Consider the following 19,340-nt stretch of genomic DNA (forward strand, 5'->3'; position numbering starts at 1 on the left):
GAGAGATTTGACGATGCGAATTAGCCAGTTTGCATGTCTCGCAGTGGTTGATAGGCGAAGATATATCTTTGATGGTGATGCCTGATGAGCGCTCTGGTAGATGAGATAGGACGTCCTTGCTAACGTGTCCTAGTCGTCTATGCCATAGGTCGATTGTCCCATCTAGGTGCTTCTTGGTGTGTGAAGATAGGGCAACCTTGCTAAATTGCTCAGTGATAGGTGCAACTTGATCGTGTGAGACAGAAGTAAGAGATAAATGAGAGGTAGATGAAACATAAGCGTGGTTGGCAGTAGGTCGGTCAGTGGTTAAATTGTCCCATCGAATTAGGTAGATGCCTGATTTCGCGTTAAGCTTGCAGATAGGTCTTCCGTCCTTCTCTTCTAGTAGGCAATCCTTGCCATTCAGATAGATGCCTGCGCTAGCAGCTCTCTCTGCAGAGATTAGGTTGATGTGGAATCCAGGACAATAGGCAACTTGTTTCAAAGGGAAAGTGGTTCCATCAAGAGATTCTGATGGTTTGACGGACAGTTCACCATAACCAAGGATAGTGGTTTCGGTGTTTCCAACCATGACAGAGGACACAACGGGCCTATAGTTTGACAGTAGGTCCCTATTATTCGTGACATGAATTGATGCTCCGGTATCATAGCACCAGGTGTCGTTCTTCTTGGTAGGAATCCTGATTGTGCTCATCGCAACACCATCTTCCTCTCGAAAGAGAGTCTCGACCTGTTGTTTTGGTATATAGGTAGAGAAAGCGTCTCTAGCAGTTGAATTGGCCGAATTGGTCGAATTAGTCGAATTGGTCGAATTGGTTGAATTAGCCGGTTGGTAACGTCGAATTGCACGTTGGTAGGCTATCTTGAATCCTCTAGATTCATCGCATCGCTTTTCAAATCGCTCTTGGACCTCTGGGTCAGGTTGCCACCCCCTAGGTCTTGCCTTAGGATTCACATAGCGACACGTCTCAAAATCGTGGTTACCAGAGTTAGGCATACCCCCACAAGGGCACTTCCTTCTTCTGGTTGATTGTGTAGGTCCTTCTTCGTCTGATTCGTCAGGTTGACGTCCTTGGTAGGTCGTATGTGCGATAGGTCGTCTTCTACCACTGCTGATTGGTGTGGTAGGTGGTCGGTATTGATCGACGAATTGATTAACCAGTTCGGTCAGGGTAGGTCTCTTTAGACCCTGTAGGATTGTATTGTACCAGAAGGTGTAGAAGCCCTGGTCACTAGGTTGGATAGTCTCTAGGAAATCGTATACTGGCGAGAGAGGTTCTTGGAAGTAGGCAATTCGTGCTTTCTCGCCTTCTGATTGGTTGATTATCCACTTCTGACCCCATGTAGGTAGTTGAGACAGTTTGGTTGGTGTAGGCCTCTGCATGGTGCGGTCTTGGTCCTTAGGTCGAGGACCGCGGACCGGACCGCACGGTCTTGCGGTCTCGAATTCGGGGGTTGAGACCGCACCATAGTGAACCGCGGTCCCTTGCGGTCTTCACCACGGTGAACCGCAATTGCATAATTCTACCAAGACCTTCTCTTTTCGGCTACATAAATTGATGATTCATCCCATTTAATTACTGTTATTAAACACTGTTTTGGTCCCTTCATAAACATTTACTGTATTTCAGCATCAGCCACTATGAAAACAGATGAAATATACTCGTATATAGAAAATCTACTATTTAAAATACCTAGACCTGCCAGTACTAGTATATTTCTAAGTTCTAATAGAGAGGTTTAGTAATAATTATTGCTGGCTAGGTGTATGAGGTAAGAAATATATATTTCGATATCAGTACCTGACCCTATCTTCATCTGAGACTTCTTCGTTGAGTGTACATAACCCCCTACATACAGCTAAAATAGGTATTAAGGGTATTATCAGAGAGCTTAGATTCTCTAGTTAACTATTTATCTTGAAATTCTATATTCTACTACTAATATATCATAATAATCTCTTTTCAAAATTGGTTTCTCTGATATGAAGTGTAGACTTAGAAAGAAAAGGAGGATTATACTATTATATGGGCCTTCTAGCGGTCCTTTTCGGTCCTGTGCGGTCCTCCTCATGGTTCTCTGCGGTCCTCTGCGGTCAATCATAGTATTTCCTACTAGCTGTCTATGCGGTCTTCTGCGGTCTTTGCAGCCCTCTATGCGGTCTATCGCGGTTTTTCCTGCGGTTCTATACGGTCTTCTGCGGTCTTCGTAGCCCTTATCCTATCGGATTGTAGTAAAGTGGAGCCTACTGCCTAATCACTATTACAATTCAATTTGATCTATCTAAATCATGCCTATAGCTTTCTCCTAGAGAAAATCCTTTATTTAGCTTTTTCTAGTAGACGGAAATATTTTAGCAGGTATCTCCTTAAGTCCTTTACCTCCCCCGTCCTATCCTATACTCATTTCGTCAAAATGTTACAGAGTCAGGCCTCCTCTCAGTTCTCTGATCAGTATCCCTCATCGGCTTTTGAGGATAATCCACGAGATACTTTCTCCTTCTTCACATCTGATGGGCTGTTTAACCTCGACGGGCGCGAAACGCCAACTTCTACTCCTAACGTGAACTTACTCCGACCGGCGATTCCTCCTGTTATCCCAGAAACACTCGAACGCGTTGGTCCTCCTAAAAGGAAAAACTATATCCTCTGGACAGAAATGGCGAATGAGGATTTCATCGTCTGGTGGTTAAAGACGGAGTATGGAAGTAAGATGAAACGGAATATCTTTGAGGGTAGACGCAATGCAGAATGTTGGGACCACTTCTACCAGGTCGCTACTATCCAGGATGGGTCTCCTAAGGTAATATGCAAGAATTGCGACCATATCCTTGCCCATCCTGCCGATAAGCGCCGGGGAACATCTACTATGAATAGGCATTATTCGCAAGTAGGTGCCTGTCGGAGAGGACCGACTCAGTCGCAAGATATTAGGAAGGCTATCAAGAACGGGGTATGGATAATCAGTCTACCTTTTTCTAATTATTACTAATCTTATAAAATACCCCTTCTAGGCATATCTATCGTCTCGTAAAGCATCATTTACGCCGCAAGCTTGGATGGAAAGGTTAATTACCTTTATTGCTGCCTCGCGGCTACCCTTCCAGCTTATTGAGCATCCTGAATTTCGCGCCCTTCTTGAGATGGCCCGGCTTGCTCCCTGCTTCCCCGAAATCCCAACTGCAACCACAGTCCGCCGTCATCTTCAAGAGATCGTGGAAGAACGCCAGTATACTCTTCTACAGAAGCTTCCTAATAGTGCTAAGCTCTCTATTGCATTAGATTGCTGGACCTCACCATTTCGCCAAGCTTTTATGGCAATAACGGGCTATTTCATTGACCAAGAGTGGAATTACCGAGAGCTCTTGCTTGGCTTTGAACCTCTACAGGGCTCACATACGGGGGCCTATCTAAGCACTGTCCTGCTTGACCTTCTTGAGAAGCATCGGATTACTGAGAGGGTGTTAACTATTACTACTGATAACGCATCTAATAACGGAACATTACTCGGTAGCCTTCAAGAGGTCGTCGAATCCCTACAGCTACCTAGTAGTATACCGGTTATTCGTATACCATGTATTGCACATGTTATACAGCTCAGTTTGAAGGAGCTCCTTGGTCAGATGGACGCGAACCCAGGAAACGAGAGGGAAGAGATTGAATGGACCGAGAAAGGGCATATAGCTCGGCAAGAGAATAGAAAGATCGTGGATACTCTGAACAAGGTCTAGCTCTCTCTAATCTCTTACTATTATCTCTCTTTCTTTACTAACTCGCACTATATTCTAGGTTCGGAAGGTAGCAGTCTACATCAACAAAAGTCCCCAGCGCCGCGAGAGCTTCATAAGGCTTCAGACGAAAGAGCCTAAGCTTATGCCTATACAAGATGTTCGGACACGATGGAATTCGACGTTCCTCATGCTCAGGCGTGCCCGGCGATTGCAGTCTGCCTTTGATGACTTCTGTGTCCAATTCAACCTCGCTGATGTAAAGATAGACAGAGATGAATGGCGACAAGTTGACTATCTTCTGTCAATCACTTATCCCTTCTTCAAATTCACTTCGTCTCTTTCGGCAACTACAGACGTGACTATCCATAACGTCTTTGGTATCTATAACGCCCTATTCACACATATTGATAAGGCGAAAGTGCAGCTAGCGCGAAAGAAGGTTGGTTGGAAGAGAGTGATGAAGTCCGCGCTTGACCGTGCGCGCGATAAGCTTACAGAGTATTATGGAAAGACTGATGATATTCCTGGTGATCTCTATGCAATTGCGACTATCCTAGGACCACGGAACAAGCTAGAGTTCTTCACAACATCTGAATGGGAACCTCACTGGGGGCCTCGCTATAAGCAGTCGCTAGAGGCTTACATTCAGCCTTACCGGCAGCGCTACGAAGAGGCACAGTCTACATCAACTCTCCAGCCCACAATTCAAGACGTCTCTGACATTGATATCCTTCTGAGACCTACTGTATCTCTTCAGTCAAACGTGACGGCTCCAGATGAGCTTACACGGTATCTTAGAAGTAGTAAGTTAATCTATATACCTCTTCTTATATACTCCTTCTCTTATACCACCCTCACTAGGTACTGTCGAAGCAACCCCTCTCGTTTTCTGGAAAGAACACCAAAATGAATATCCTATTCTGGCAAGCCTTGCTCGAGACATCCTTACAACACCAGCCAGTGGTTCTGGCGTTGAGCGGTTATTTAACTCTGCGCGTGATATCTGCCATTATCGCCGGGGCTCACTGAAACCGCAGACAATCAAGGAATTGATGTTGTTTATGTGTACAACAAAATTTGACGTGGAGTCAGAGCAGCTTGCCCTAGTTGATGAGTATCTTTCTACGCAAGAGAAGCAAGCAAAGAAAGAGCAGAAGGACGCCCAGAAGAAAGAGGAACAATTTGATCCAATTAGTGATAACGAGGAAGACCTATCCACTACTGAAGATTCTGCCGAAACTATCCAACTTCCTAGTGCGCGAGCGCTTGGAAAGAGAAGGGCTACCCCGGATCAGCTATTTGAACTTGACGATGATGATGATGAGGTTCCCCTGCCTGATAATAGCCACTTAGAAGAAGGGAGGACTACTCAGAGGCGTTCATCTGGGCGTGTTCCAAAGCGCTTGAGACAGGATGAGGATTTTGTATATCTTTAATAGAAACAAGAACCACATAAGCTATTCATAAGGAAATCAGTCAATCCTCGCTTTTTCGGTAGAAATCAACAGACACCAAACAAAGAATTATTCTTTACTCCTACCTCAGAATTATATAAAATTAAATATCATTTGAAAGCAGAATACTCAAAAATACAGGCGACTTCTACATAAATTATGCATACCTTGGGTCTAAGATGTTTTGCTTGTTTGCAGGACCGCAGGACCGCACCAAACCGCAGTGGTGCGGTCCCTAAAAATGTAGGACCGCCCAGCGGTCTCAAGGTCTGGGACCAAAGACCGCGCGGTGCGGTCTAATGCGGTCTTGGGTGCGGTCTTTCCGGTCCCGTGCAGAGGCCTAGGTTGGTGGAGCTTGTCGTTTTAGCTCATCCCAATCGCGTAGGATTTGACGATTCTTCGATTGGTCGGATAGGGCAAAGGTAGCACGTAGTTTCACTATAGCTTCGTGTGCTGATAGGCCATTGACGATTTGACGTCCTTCTGGTGTGAGAGAGGATCGAATACCTTGCTTGAGAGATTCAATGGATCGTAGGTAGCGAAAGTAGTCTGATCTTGACGATTCGTATTCACTTAGTAGTATCTTATAGATAGCTAATTGGTCAGACGTAAGGTCGATGAGCCTGAGTGGCTGTTCAGGAAGATTAGATGTGTATGTGTTGGTAGGGTTTCTGATCACATCAGATATCTGTGGTTTAACTGGTTCCTGAGGCGGGGTAATCGGTGCGGATTAGTCCGGATCGGCATATTTCCACACATTATTAGCTAGTGCGTGGTCTTTGACCGCAGTGATCCATGGAACCCAGTGTGCGTGAGATTTTAGTGGGTAGTGAAGCCAGGTGGCTTGTTGCGTGGTTGAATCCATCGCTTCTGTGTGGGAAGTGAAGCGATAGTGAGAGTAAAGTAAAGGAAGATTGAATTGAATTGGTTAAGTGGTTAGAGCAGAGGCGTCGGGCTCATAACTATTAGCCAGAAAAGTGGGTCATTGTACCATTAGGCCAAAAACGTACTTAAGCACAGTATTCTGGCTTTATCTAGACACATAACCATAGGTCGTCGTTCAGGGGCCGTATACCCCCCACATACTCAGGCTGACAAAAGGATAGAGTATTAGAGTATTAGATAGTCTCCTGCCTAAGTAGGCAATTCAATGCGAGATCTTTAAGGATCAATCTAATAGATCTTGTCGGACTCTAGGCGGTGACCATAAAGTCGTGATTATACACACAAGACGATAGTGTGTATAAGGATTGGTAAATACTCAATGTGGTATCTGAATACACGGTTATGAGTCTATCGGTCGTGCGTACTAGCAGAAGTACCACGATTGTGGAAGAGTACCACCGATCTAGAAGAGAGATCAAAAGGGATGATAAACTTGATTCAATTTAACTAAGTAACATAGCAGTATTTATATCACAAGAAACATAGCAAAAGGTCACATGATAAATCAACAGAATCAGAGTGTTGAGAGTCTCTTGCTTAGGTAGGCAATCATATGCGAGATCGTTGAGGATCAATCTGTTAGATCTTTATAGAAGAAGATCTATATGTAGAGAGGGGTTATATGAGTGGGTCCTTCGTCATGTGACCCCACAACATCCACATGTTGACAGGTTATCTATATTAAATATATATTTTTAAGTTTAACTCTACTAAAATAATATTCTTATTTAAAACCTACTAACTTATATAGTAATAGGGCTAATTTATAAGCCTATTAGAGTTTTCTAGTAAGAGTTATTAAGAATATATTATAATTTTATTATATTTCCTTTAGTAAGATAGTTTTCCTCTAGTCTAGTTATATAGTAACTAGAACGAAGGTAAATAATAGTTTTTTATTCTGCTAAATCATAGATTTTATGCCCGATTTTGTGCAAAAATAGGCGGGTTTAGGCAGGTTTAGTACTTAGCGTGTACGGGCTGGACTAGGCAGGACTTAGCGTAGTTAGACTTTAGACATTAAAGGGGTGCCTATAGACGGGTTATAGATACCTAAAGGGTGTCTATGGACGGACTCTGCCGACGTCTACTCATGAAACAACGGGCCAAGCTGATACTTCTGTTAGGAACCATACGGGATTAGTGAAACGCAAATTATCACGCGACGGTATCCGTTCTGAGCTTAGACGATCGGAGCGATTAATTAAAAGAGGTAGAACTTAATTACGACTGTCTCGCTCTATGTATTTCTCCGCATTTGGTTAATAGCAAGCCGGACCTAAGACGCTAGGATTTCGGAAATCCAAAGTGTCGGTCATAGTTAAAGGTGCCGAATGCATTGTTGTATTGGCTAGCATTAGTAGAGAATGTATGCGGCTCCTCTCCGTTACTTTACGCTAGGCCAAGATTAACGTCCTGCTCTAGGCTCGCGTGCGCTTAGGCGCCCAGCTCAATTGGCCTCTAATACCGTTGATGCCAACTAGTTTTGCCCAAACGCCGTACTCGCCACTCTTCATGTGCGATATGGTGGCCGTGAATCCTCTCTGATGGCTGCAGAAGAGCCTGGCTATCGGTATGTGCACATGGCAGTCGTTGATAGGCTTCTCGGCACTGGCGACGTCGGCGATAATGGAACCTAGCTGGAGGATCCCCCCCGGCCTCAACGGGAGGAATAGAGAAGTTGGGAGCGACATGGTATTTCGGAATCGGCTGGCTTGCCATGGTCCCTTTGTGTTAATGATGCTCAGGAATTCTGCTTAGAAGTGCGTGGGTCAACGCGGTCGCGGTTACAGTGGCCGTTCAGTAGTATTTGGAACACAAGAACTTCAGTCCCCAAACCTACCGCATTTCTATACCGCCTGCCTAAACTTTCCATCTGCTGCCTGCAAGTAGAAATGTGCTCTGACAGTGATTGGGGCTGAGTGTTGGCATTTGCTTGCGACATTACTGGCCAATCATTTAGCGCTGAACGAAATGGCGATGGAATCTCCCGCCTCCACCGCAAGTGCCTTGGGGGTAGCTAATCACGATATCGCCGAGGCGGATATCATGAGCAGCTGAAGGAATTCCACCTCCAATACCGACCATCAGTCCGACTCGAAGTGACTTGGAGAAAGTGCGAAGCATATTGTTTGCGACCGTCGTGGCTGAGGTAGTTCCGTGCTGGCCTCCAGGCAAGCAGGCGATGACGATAGGGTGTTTGCCGATTCGGCCCAATGTGTAGGTATTCGATTCTGCTGCATCTTGCTCTTCAAGTATCCCAAAGTGCTCATCTAGCATTTCGGCGGCAGCTGCAGCCTCGATCGGAAGAGCACAGATCCAGCCGATCTGAAAGGCATCTCGCGGAGGATTGGCCATGTAGAGGGTCTAGCGTGATTTCGCAAAAAGAACGGGTTCTTGACGAGAAAAGTAGGAGAATTGAATAGCTACTGATGTTGACAAGTCGGCTCCTAGAATACAAGGTGAAAGGGGCCTCATTGGGTGGGAGACGGCAGCAACCCCGCCTCCGGCCGCAGAAGCCCCTCAACCCGGGTTGAGAGAGCAGCATAGCGCGGCAAATGAGCAAATGCTACTGTATTAGAGAAAGTGGCCAGCCTGTAACTTGGGTGCGTCACACGTGACAATACGGTCCGCGATCGATTGACGTGTGGAAGGAGAGAAACCCTCACAAATCTCCGTCTTTTTGCCAACACAGAATATCATGGAAGAGAAAAAGACATGCCGATTGGGATTCAAACAATATACAATGATGAGGGTGTTAAATACCACGTCGTTTATTTCTGTGTTGATGCAATTTACGTCAGAGTTATGCACGGATGGGTATTTCAAGAGTCCTACAGTCAATGAGCTGAATCTCATGGAAGTGTGATAGCTGGCGGGCGTATAGAGATACACGAAGTCGATAATACTACATGTGGGGGGAGAATGAGGAGAACTAGTGATTTTAGAGGGGTGGGAAGTCGAAAGGCGGGCAGACGACCTTGACCAAGGGTTCGAGGGGAAGGGGAATCGATGTTCAGTTTAACCCAATGGATGCCGTAACGGAAGTCGAAAACGGAATGATCCTCAATCCGATATTCAAGAAGCATATTCGAAGGCTACAGAATTGGCATATGTCTAGTCGTTGTGAAGAATAATTACCCGGGTTAGCTGAGGCAACTCATCTGTAATTATTCTGCTTGGTGTAACGTTCCCAGCATTCGTTAGATTCCCAGCGAGCTTCACCCCTTAACCAAGGAATTTTCACGGGTTTGAACACTTGGCGCCTCCTCGACAAGGCTGCAAGCTTATACGAGCCAATATACCCCCGCTACCCCTTCCCAACTTCTTTGATAACTTCTCTTGAAATTAGCTGCGCAATAAGCCAGGAGGTAGTTGATTATGATGTTTTCGAGATATCGAAATGCATTGCCCCAGATGAAGCAGCCTCCTGTGGGCTTTTTCTCAGCTGGGGTGCCCCCTTTTTTGCATCTGTGACAAATTTGTCGACTGGCTTCCCATTGTGCCAGGTCATATTTTAGTGGGAACTCTTGTATTTCAGATGTGTGGATTCCTCGACCAACAAATCTCCGTATGATCCACGTGGTTTGGGCACTATCCGTCAGGAAGGGGTGTATATACTGCATGACTCGCGGAGTAACCTAAACGTCGGGAGGTGAACGGAATATGAGAAAAGCGTTGACGTGAATACCGATACCCTCGCCTGGAATACGAAACGGTGCCACTTCGGGTAGCTGACAGCCTAAAACGTATCTTGTCTCCTGGCCTTGAAAATCCACCGTTTGACTAGGTACAAAACTTCAACAGGCTGAGTGCCAGCCAGAGACCCGCCAGAGAGACATGATAAAATAGGGGAAACACCTCAGCTTAGTCCGTGGGAAAGAGATGTTCCAAAATAGTTGCCTATTTCGTACAGAAAAGTCGCAGATAATGGAGATGTGGAGTTGACCTTGATTTCATTGGCCGCCCGCGTTTTCCGAGCCCCATCCATGTAAACCACTCGGAAGCGGAAAAACCTTTGCAGGGTAATTTGCCGATCGCCCCACTATCCTCTACAACCTCAATCGTATTCGGATTCGCTTCTTTTGGCAATTGAATGTTTGGAGAGGTCAAGTACGTGGATGAAACTATTCTTGCCGATCAATGCTTTATCAGATTGTCTTTATGAAATCATATCGGACTGCCTTAGTTATGAAGTTGCTGAAATTAGAGATTGTCATGAAATAAACAAGCAAGAAACGAAGTTCGGGTGGATGCCCTCAACGCCCTAGTTCAGTAATGTTCCTGCTTTAGGTGCGGTATAGGCACAAAATCCCTTGGAAGTACGGAGGAATCCTCGGATTATCAACGGGTCGACGAAAATGCTTGGCGCGGCACTAACGGACTCTGAACGCCGAATACGATCGTGAAACCGCTTCACGACTCATTTCTTGGCAGAACAGTTGTGGATCAACCCATCATCATGTTTCGTGTGAAAGAGAAGACTTGTTTCAGCCTAGCCATACGGGTGTCTCTTTAATCCGAATGAGGTAGGGGCCACTTCGAACTTTATTTATACCCGAATACAATGTACGAATACGAAGGCATGATCCCATTATCAGAAAATTGTTTTCATCTTCTAAGAAGTCCAGTTTATAAGGCTCATTGATCACCGATCGTCATGGGGAGATTTGAGTAAAACCCATTTATTCGTTGCGCCCAATCCGGAAATTAAAAGTGTTCCTTCTTCTTGATTAGTGTTGAATCCAGATTGTGACGTACGATTCTCCGACATGGAAGTTGCTTCTGGTCGCCGATCGCACCGAAAGTCTAGAACAGGATGCTTAGAGTGCAAAAAAAGAAAAATTAAGGTACGCTCTTGCTTCTCGTATTTGCCCTCAACAAATCTAAAGCTTTCTCAGTGTGACGAGGACAAGCCATTTTGCCAGAAATGTATTCGACACGGAGTGATTTGCTCCTTTGCGGATGCATCACGATCTCTTACTCTTGGTTGCCAAACAAGTTGTATTCCCATGAGTCTCAACAATTCGCCAAACAAACTCCTACGTTCCATTGCTACTCACTCCATCAGTTCTCACAATATGATCCCACCCGGAGCAGTCTCTGACATGGAACTGTTACATCATTACATGGTAGCAACTTGCTATACCTTGTCGCAAACCCCTTCGATCCAAACCATCTGGCGGGACGAAATACCTCGGGTTGGATTCATCATGCCCACCGTGCTACACGCTCTGCTAGCAGTTGCGGCTCAACATCTCTCACGCTTTGATCGATCGCGAAGGGCAAGCTGTATGATCGATGCTAACAGGCATTACAACACAGCTATCCGCATATTTATGGCAAGTCGAACAGCTGTGACGCCCTTAAGTGGAGCTGCACAGCTGTTGCTTTCAATTTTGACATGCATCTTCGCATGTGCGAACGCCGAATCTGTCAGAGGACTTCTAGTCTTCAATGCACAAGGGGATCTTGCAGACTGGGTTGTTCTGTTCCGTACAATAACTCCTGTCGTTGAAAGTGATACCGAGACAATCTGGCTGAGGCGACTGGAACCATTGTTTGTCCAGATGAGGTGCTCAGCAGACGCTCGCCGGACCCCACAAGCGCTTGAGTTGGGCCAGTCATACATCTGGGAGTTGAAACTGAAGGTCCTCTCCGAGCACTCGACCAACGTCCGAATATGCAAGATCTACGCAGATACGATAGATGAACTAGGAAGAGTGTGGGGAATTGCCATTAAAAAAGACGGGGAATGTAGTCTTCAAATTGCGGGCATATTTTCATGGCTGTTTGAGGCCTCAAACCCATATTTGGAGTTCTTGAAACAAAGAGAACCCACGGCCCTGGTCATTTTCGGACACTATATTGTCATTCTACGACGGTTCGAATGGACGTGGTGGATGGAAGAACTCGGTGGTCGACTTATGACTCAGATATATTCTCTATTGAGTGAGAAGTATCGAAGTTGGCTAAAGTGGCCTCAACAACAGATAGGGTGGGTGCCACCGGACCATATGAATTGAGTATTATCACATATTTGAGTTGTTTCGTTTCGTCTCTGGAGATTGCTCAGACAGCTCAGGGATCATCGACCATCCCGACTCTACCAAGTGAAATTGTACATGAACACATGAATAATTCATATTTCTTCAAATACCAAACATTACCATTTGTTTCATTACAGCTCAGTACATCAATTAGTTCGTGCACTCTGCTTTTTACACAGCGTAATGCTTACGAGCCGTTAGAGTTCGATCCACCAGAAATATATGCTTGAAACCGTTCTTTCAGTAGCATCAACGATCGTTTGTTCTCCGTGTCCGGACAGTCTCTTCAAGCCAACATATCTGTAGCATCACTGAATTGATGTTCAATGCCGACCTCTGCCGAGGTGAATGATAGGTGATCGCAAGCGGCTTTTTCCATAAGAGGGAAATTAACTTCGTTAGCCCTCCACCATTTCAGGACCCATTTTTAGGCCGCATCTCCGATCACATGGTGGTACTAGCTGATTGGTGGTGACTCGAAATATTTATCAATACCCAATGAAAGACTCCATTAGGCTAGCGGAACTTTATGCAGAGTTTTCCACATAGTTTCCGACATCCCCGCTAAATGTGAATTCTCATGTTCATGTAAGAGTAAGACCACCCAGGGAGATTCTTCCTGTTGTAGCTCAGAAGTATGTTTTGTGTTTTTATTGGGGGGGGGGGGGGGGGGAATAAGAGATTATACATAAAATAATGAGTCAGGTTGATTGGAAATCAACTTGGTTATTCGTATAGACCCTTCGAAGCTAATTCCGTGGTGTGGCTCGCTTCTTGATCTGCTAACCTCATATCACAACGCACAAGACTACATCTCTCGCGCTTGCAAAGCTCATACGTGACGTGCTCTCGATTTCTGTAACTGGCGTAGGCGTGAGCGGCTATTCTATACCAGTCAAGATGTCTGTTACTATCGTCGAGGCTCACTGAGTGCTACAACAATCTAAGGGTTTGTTGTATAGATGTACGACGCAATCCGAAGTGAAGAGGACGGTATTGCGTTACGGACGGAGTATGTTTACTGAAGGGGAGATACAAGTGGATTATGAAGAGAAAGGTACCAACAACTAGAGTATACTATCGACCCGATTAGTGATGAGGAGGAGGGTGACTAAGGCGATACACTGGAGGAATGTTCCCCTTTATCAAGCGCAGTTAGCAAGGCAAGGTCCCTAGAAACCTGCTTCCAGAAAGAGAAGAGAACTTGTTGCATCTGAACCAGACACGTAAGGCCATAGACATTATAACGAAGAAGAAGATGGCCCTCTACCAGAGACACCGCAGCGTGTTGCAGGAAGATCAAGGAAGCCTCCGCGGTATAATGATGATCAGTCCATAGATTATCATTTGAGCTCTAGAACTGAACGCATTCACGCTTGTCCTCGACCTTAGATTTGGAGGAATACACTGCCTGTTAGCCAGATACCTATGAATAGGGCTTAGGAATGCATATCGCGAGGCTCTTCATCATTTATCTACCCGCAGGTTTGGGCGAGGTCTAGCCTCGTCCGATAGCTAAGAATTTCTTGCTTTCGAATGCGAACTCAGCGTGACTCCGTGACAAGGAGAAGTTCACCAAGATGAATGGGCGCGTGGAAATTGGAGCTGGAGATGACGGACAACGTTAATCTTTGGGGTATTTCTCAAATGAAATGACGCGGATGGAAGTATTTTAACCCATGAAGGCAGCAAAGTGAAGTCATCGAGGCAACGTCATAACCTAAAATTGAAAATTTATAACATAACTTTAGGGTGTGAAAAGGTTCACCAAGGAAAACAAACTCCGACAAATGCTTTTTAATACGCCATCATGCCTCAGTCAGTAGGGATCAAGCTGCACTTGCGTTTAGACACGCAGCTCGTCCAACTCGGCATCAGTGCGCGAGCTCTTCTGCCCCCTATAGTATATGGACGGGTTCCTTTGCAAAACAACAGCGGGGTGGAAGGCATTCATCACAACCATGACCAGGAACATCATCGTGGCATCAAAAACGTACAGAAAGACTTCGTGGCTGATGACGTAGCCATTATTTCCTTGGGCGAACTCAATCACACGATATACAGACCGGATCAAGATCAGCACGCTCGCAGTGTAAAGGGCGAACAGGAGACCTCGCCAATCGCGAAGGAATCTACTGGTTTTCGAGTTCTCAGCTTGTTGTGTAGGTGAACGACCGATTCTAACGTGGAAGAGCATGGAAGTGATGATGAAAGCTCCGAAAAACAGGAGCTGGACGCAGAGACCGGCGACAATAATCCACTGGCCAATGATCAGAAGATTTGCAGATCCGCTGCTGCTCATGACGCCACCACCGGCGCCTTGGAGCACGAAAGAGAGAACATCTCCCATCACGAAGATCCCAGTCATGAATCGGACAGGAACCAAGCTTAAATGCTCGCCGTGGAGAAAAACAATGATTCTACCAAGGACCATATAAATTGAGGCCGCATAGAGAGTTGGCGCCAGCAGAACGAAAAGGGTTTGCATGGCATAAAGAGTGGTTGATGTTGTGTGGAAGCGAGAGACGGCCCGAGCGGCATAACCGATAATCTGAACTTCACCGAGTATCAGGAGGTGTTGAAAGGATTGACTGGTTTCATGGATTATGGGGTGATGTACTCACAGATACCTCCGACAATAAAAGGGTTGAAGTATTTGGATTTGGTGCTGATCCGCTGATACAGGTGGAAAGCAGTGGTCAAGAAGAACAAGGCAGAAAAGATGATCGCAGCCACCAAGCTGGGGGTGTAATGGTAAAGAACATAAGTGGAGGAGGCCATGATGAAAGACTCGGACTGGCTGAGGTAATGGACTCAAGGTCGAATGCTCAGGCTAGATTGGAAATAACGAGATGGATGTTCAAGCGAAACCAGGAGACAACATGCACCTTAAATAAGATTGTGGATTAAAAGTTCAGGTTTCAAACCATCGATCTTGGAGATTTAGGTAACCGTGAAACCACCGTCTGGGCAATATACGACTTAAGTATTTTGGAACCCCTCTCTCTTCCCCCACGGAGTCTCCGTAGTATTTCCAAACAATGCCACAATACGAAAACCCGAATACGAAGAGATTATCCGTGCCTTCCAGCGCACCCACCGCTTTCGCTTATGGGTGCGCCCGCAATCCCCGTCATTCCGCAATCACCGTCACTTTTTAAAGAAATCGTCAAATTAACTACCAAACTAGCTAATTATCAATAAAAAAAGCTCTCCTGCTTCTCTCGCTTCTCTCTCATTTATAATTGCCCTCTGAATACTCTCCTCTGACTGCTGTGTAGGTTCGTAGCTATACACCTTTTTGAACTGCTTAGCTAGAAGCGGTGGGTGCGCTGGAAGGCACGGATACTCCCTTGCTCGGCTCCGAGCAAAAAATGTCAATAACAAGGCATTATCACAAGACAAAAGAAACTCGTCTGTCAATTTTTAAACGTTTTTTTGTGTACGTAATCTAACACACGTTCATCAGAAATGCACTGGTTCACAAGTAGTTTCATTGCCAAGACTGAAGATCTTACTGAGTATTTATCACGACCTAAAGCTTGGACTTCGCCCGCATGAGCCCTTCGCTAGATATTCCATACCTGCACTTCAAAAAAATAAATTGTGTACACCAACCTTGGACATCCGATCCGGTCTGCATAGATGAGGATGGAGGTATCTCGTTAATTTGAGAAAGCTCTACAACATGTAAATGGTATGCTTTCGGTATCCTTAGTGCTGGATTGTAACGTTAGTCGAATAATGAAACCCAGTGAATGAAGATAATTCAAAGGGCAAGTTTTCGATTCAGCAAAGAGAACTTAGATCGAGATTTTGCAACTTATTGGGTGTTAGAGCGGTACAATTGACACCTCTCGGATCGCATCTTCCGGCTCATCCTTTAATCAGAGTTCTCGTACTCGCATTGCTCGCAATCGAAATTCGGGACTAGACTGGGCCACACAGAACCTTTTTCATCCTTATAGGATATCTTTTCTTTTCCGTCTTTCTAGGAATAAAAAAAAGAAGAAGTACAAGAACTAATTCGATGCGAACTTTATTTTAAGGAAAACCCAATGGACCTGTGCACTAAGTTAGAAATAATGGCAGCGAAGAGTACTTCGAGTAAGGGTCCACTTTGTTTTGTAGATGATTTTCTCTTATTTCCGAAACCTTGCCTCAATCTTTTCCGACTACATTCCCATTATCTGAGGCGGCGACTAACTTTGACCCATTGAAAATCACCACCGGCGATAAGACGTTCACTAAAGACTCAAGATTGGTTAGCAAACTTGCTAAGTAGGCTTTACATCGATTGTATTTGTTGGCAAAATAGCCATCTTGCCTTTCAAAAGTATGATTCTCTGGGCTTGCATTCATCTAACCATCAAACCGATGATGTACTCCAACAGCATCGAATCAGAACCAAAGTTTACTCTGGGGATAAAATCTGCTCTTCATTTGACACCCCTCTTCCATGATCGATTTTATTCTTTAGTGCCTGCCAAGCATTGGGCCTCGAGGTCTGTCGAAGAGCTTTCGTCCATGTTCATAGTCTGGTCCGTCCTGTTATCCCAAATTTTAGTAGTCGCCAGGAGTTGAGAGTCCCATCACTAACCCTAAAGACCTCGGATGTCTGGTTCTGCTTTCTGCATTGAGAATGTCCAAGTTTCTCATTCGTACATCGCGCATGTATCGTTGTTGTTCGATTGTCGGTGACCATCGGGGATTGCGCGGAACGGAATAATGGCCAAACATAGCCGCTGCGAGCGAAACTGATGAAAGGCAGCAAACAAGAACGATCACGATCAGGGCAGCATTGCTGATAGTCATTTTGGGGGTAAGAAGTGGTAGACATGAAACAATTCAAATCTGCAAGTGGTCAGGAACAATTTTTGTTGGAACTGTGGAACCTCAACTAATTCCCTCCATGTTTAGCAACTGTGGCGGATGTCCAATTATAACCGATGTTCTTGTCGCTTATTACGTAGATTTTGCTTCAGCACATCCTTGTTGTAGGTTTTGCACTGGTTGGGTTGTATTTGAGATCAGCGCAATCCTATAAATAGCGACGTTCCATGCAGAGTCGGTGTAAAGCGCTGTTGCAGCGGGACCCACTGCTTGTTTTCGTATTCGGATTGCTGGGTTTCCATCTATGTGGATACATCAAATATCATAGACACATCAAACCGTGCTTCTAACTAAAATAAGCTTTGATAATTGCTGCTGCCTTAGGGCTATTAATCTCCATTCTCTTTTGGTTAGCCCAGGCCGAACCATTAAGCGCACGTCTTTCAGCCATAAAAACCAACCGTTGATCCCAAGCTATTGCATTTTGTTTCATTGCTTGTTATAACAGCACATATATCTCTTCGATCCTGGACTCCCGAAAAATTCCACACATTCGCTTTGTTATCCAATTTTATTTGGCTTTTTTGCCCCGCACAATGGCCTACACTCTCTACAATTACACGCCGTCGCTGGCCGCTGCCGTGGTTTTTGTCCTTCTCTTTTTCACTTTAACAGTCGGGCATATATTTCTCGCCTGCAAACATAAACTCAAGTTTTTGATTGCCTTTATCATTGGGGGTGTCTTTGAAGCAGTTGGTTATGGTGCACGAGCAGTCAATGCGCACGAAGCACCAAGCTATTCGACCATGCCGTATGCTCTCCAAAGTTTATTCATTCTACTTGCACCGTCTTTGTTTGCCGCATCGATCTATATGATTCTCGGTCGCATCATTCGCTTGACCGATGGAGACTCCCGATCCATGGTTCGCGGAACCAGGTTGACCAAAATCTTCGTCTCGGGCGATGTATTGTCGTTCTTCGTCCAAAGTGGCGGTCCGTATCCTATCCCCGACTTACATTCATGCTTTTGACTTGACTAACTCGCTTCCAGGTGGTGCAATAATGTCCAGTGCCAAAACCGCAAGTAAACTGAAGCTCGGAGAAGATGTTATCATTGTGGGTCTCATTATCCAAATCATCTTCTTTGGCTTCTTTGTTGCTGTATCAGTCATTTTCCACCAGAGGATGTCCAATAACCCAACTTCGGCTGCTATGGGGAGTTCGTTTGACTGGGTGCGCTACATGAGAGTCTTGTACTTTGCCAGTGCCTTGATTATGGTTCGTTGTCTCTACCGAGTTATTGAGTACATTCAAGGATCCACGGGCTTTCTGCAAAGTCATGAGTACTTGGCATATATCTTTGACGCGTGTTTGATGATGTTCGTCATGGGCGTATTCGTTATTTTTCATCCCAGCCAGATCTTCGCTGGCTACCAAGTGAAATCTGATGAAACCGAACTGATCTACGGGCGGCACGATTATGTGCAGCAAGCTTGAGCGCACCATTTGTGAACACTGCCAAATTTAGTAAAATAGATCAAGAGTCTTTTTCTACATTCATTGATCATGTATGGATGACACAAAAGCTTCATCCTGTTTCTAAGGAGACATACTCGGACTGTCTGTTTTCATTCCATTCATACGTCAAAGAGCCTCGCTAGCTCATATGATTTGGATCGGCGAATCATGATTGTCGTGGTATGAGTATGATGTTCAAGTGCCATCTGATTGATGAGCATACCAAATCATTCTGTGGATCTTGACTGCAGCTAGAAGTCTTTAATGCATACACCGCATGATAATTTATGATCTGATATCTCACTGAAGAAAGCCAGGATATTCTGTTCCAGCCATGTCAGAAAGCTTCCGCAGGGCTGATTTATTCCGTAGCTTCTCCGAAGGAAAAAGTCTTATCTCGCCTTTAACGTTCAATAAATAACGTATTTCACAAGCGTTCGGCCGCCACAAGCGTTCCGCCACCCCATCAATTTTTACGCGCCTCCATCTCCCACCTTTCATTTTTAACCCACCACTATGCCCCAACTTCGCGCTAGAAATAAGTAGGATTCTGTTCGTAAAGAGGGTAAGATCTTGCTTTCAATACAAGCTATTCAAAATAGGTCTATCGCCCCTATTCCTGCCCCAGCACGCGTATGTACCGCGTTCGACCGCGGCGCACTTGCGAAGCCCACTACACGCACACAACCGTAAATTGACATATCCTCACTGGATGGGTTTTATCTATGGACGACCGTGGTGCAGCGCCTAGACCACCTATAGTGCGCGTGATGGCAATTTTACTACTCGCGACCACTAGTAATGATACCG

General features: G+C 45.3%; 5 protein-coding genes across 5 annotated transcripts; 3 read left to right on the forward strand and 2 right to left on the reverse strand.

The window, feature by feature from the left end:
* Positions 1-2,415: 2,415 nt before the first annotated feature.
* N7496_012293 (uncharacterized protein) lies at positions 2,416-5,166 on the forward strand (the record flags this gene model as incomplete). The annotated part of the gene is made up of 4 exons (XM_056705206.1): positions 2,416-2,952; positions 3,014-3,724; positions 3,789-4,533; positions 4,592-5,166. 4 exons carry the CDS (start codon positions 2,416-2,418, stop codon positions 5,164-5,166), a joined length of 2,568 nt encoding a protein of 855 aa, XP_056549104.1.
* Positions 5,167-11,342: 6,176 nt separating this feature from the next.
* N7496_012294 (uncharacterized protein) lies at positions 11,343-12,155 on the forward strand (the record flags this gene model as incomplete). The annotated part of the gene is made up of 1 exon (XM_056705207.1): positions 11,343-12,155. One exon carries the CDS (start codon positions 11,343-11,345, stop codon positions 12,153-12,155), a length of 813 nt encoding a protein of 270 aa, XP_056549105.1.
* Positions 12,156-14,025: 1,870 nt separating this feature from the next.
* On the reverse strand, positions 14,026-14,960 carry N7496_012295 (RTA1 domain-containing protein; the record flags this gene model as incomplete). The annotated part of the gene is made up of 2 exons (XM_056705208.1): positions 14,026-14,735; positions 14,804-14,960. The coding sequence occupies 2 exons, from the start codon at positions 14,958-14,960 to the stop codon at positions 14,026-14,028; spliced, it is 867 nt and encodes a 288-aa protein (XP_056549106.1).
* Positions 14,961-16,648: 1,688 nt separating this feature from the next.
* N7496_012296 (uncharacterized protein) lies at positions 16,649-16,994 on the reverse strand (the record flags this gene model as incomplete). Its single annotated transcript, XM_056705209.1, has 2 exons — positions 16,649-16,727; positions 16,780-16,994. 2 exons carry the CDS (start codon positions 16,992-16,994, stop codon positions 16,649-16,651), a joined length of 294 nt encoding a protein of 97 aa, XP_056549107.1.
* Positions 16,995-17,608: 614 nt separating this feature from the next.
* Positions 17,609-18,509, forward strand: N7496_012297 (RTA1 domain-containing protein; the record flags this gene model as incomplete). Its single annotated transcript, XM_056705210.1, has 2 exons — positions 17,609-18,005; positions 18,064-18,509. The coding sequence occupies 2 exons, from the start codon at positions 17,609-17,611 to the stop codon at positions 18,507-18,509; spliced, it is 843 nt and encodes a 280-aa protein (XP_056549108.1).
* Positions 18,510-19,340: the final 831 nt, after the last annotated feature.

Source organism: Penicillium cataractarum (genome assembly GCF_028827025.1).
Source record: "Penicillium cataractarum strain IBT 29864 chromosome Unknown utg000010l, whole genome shotgun sequence".
NCBI lineage: Eukaryota > Fungi > Ascomycota > Eurotiomycetes > Eurotiales > Aspergillaceae > Penicillium > Penicillium cataractarum.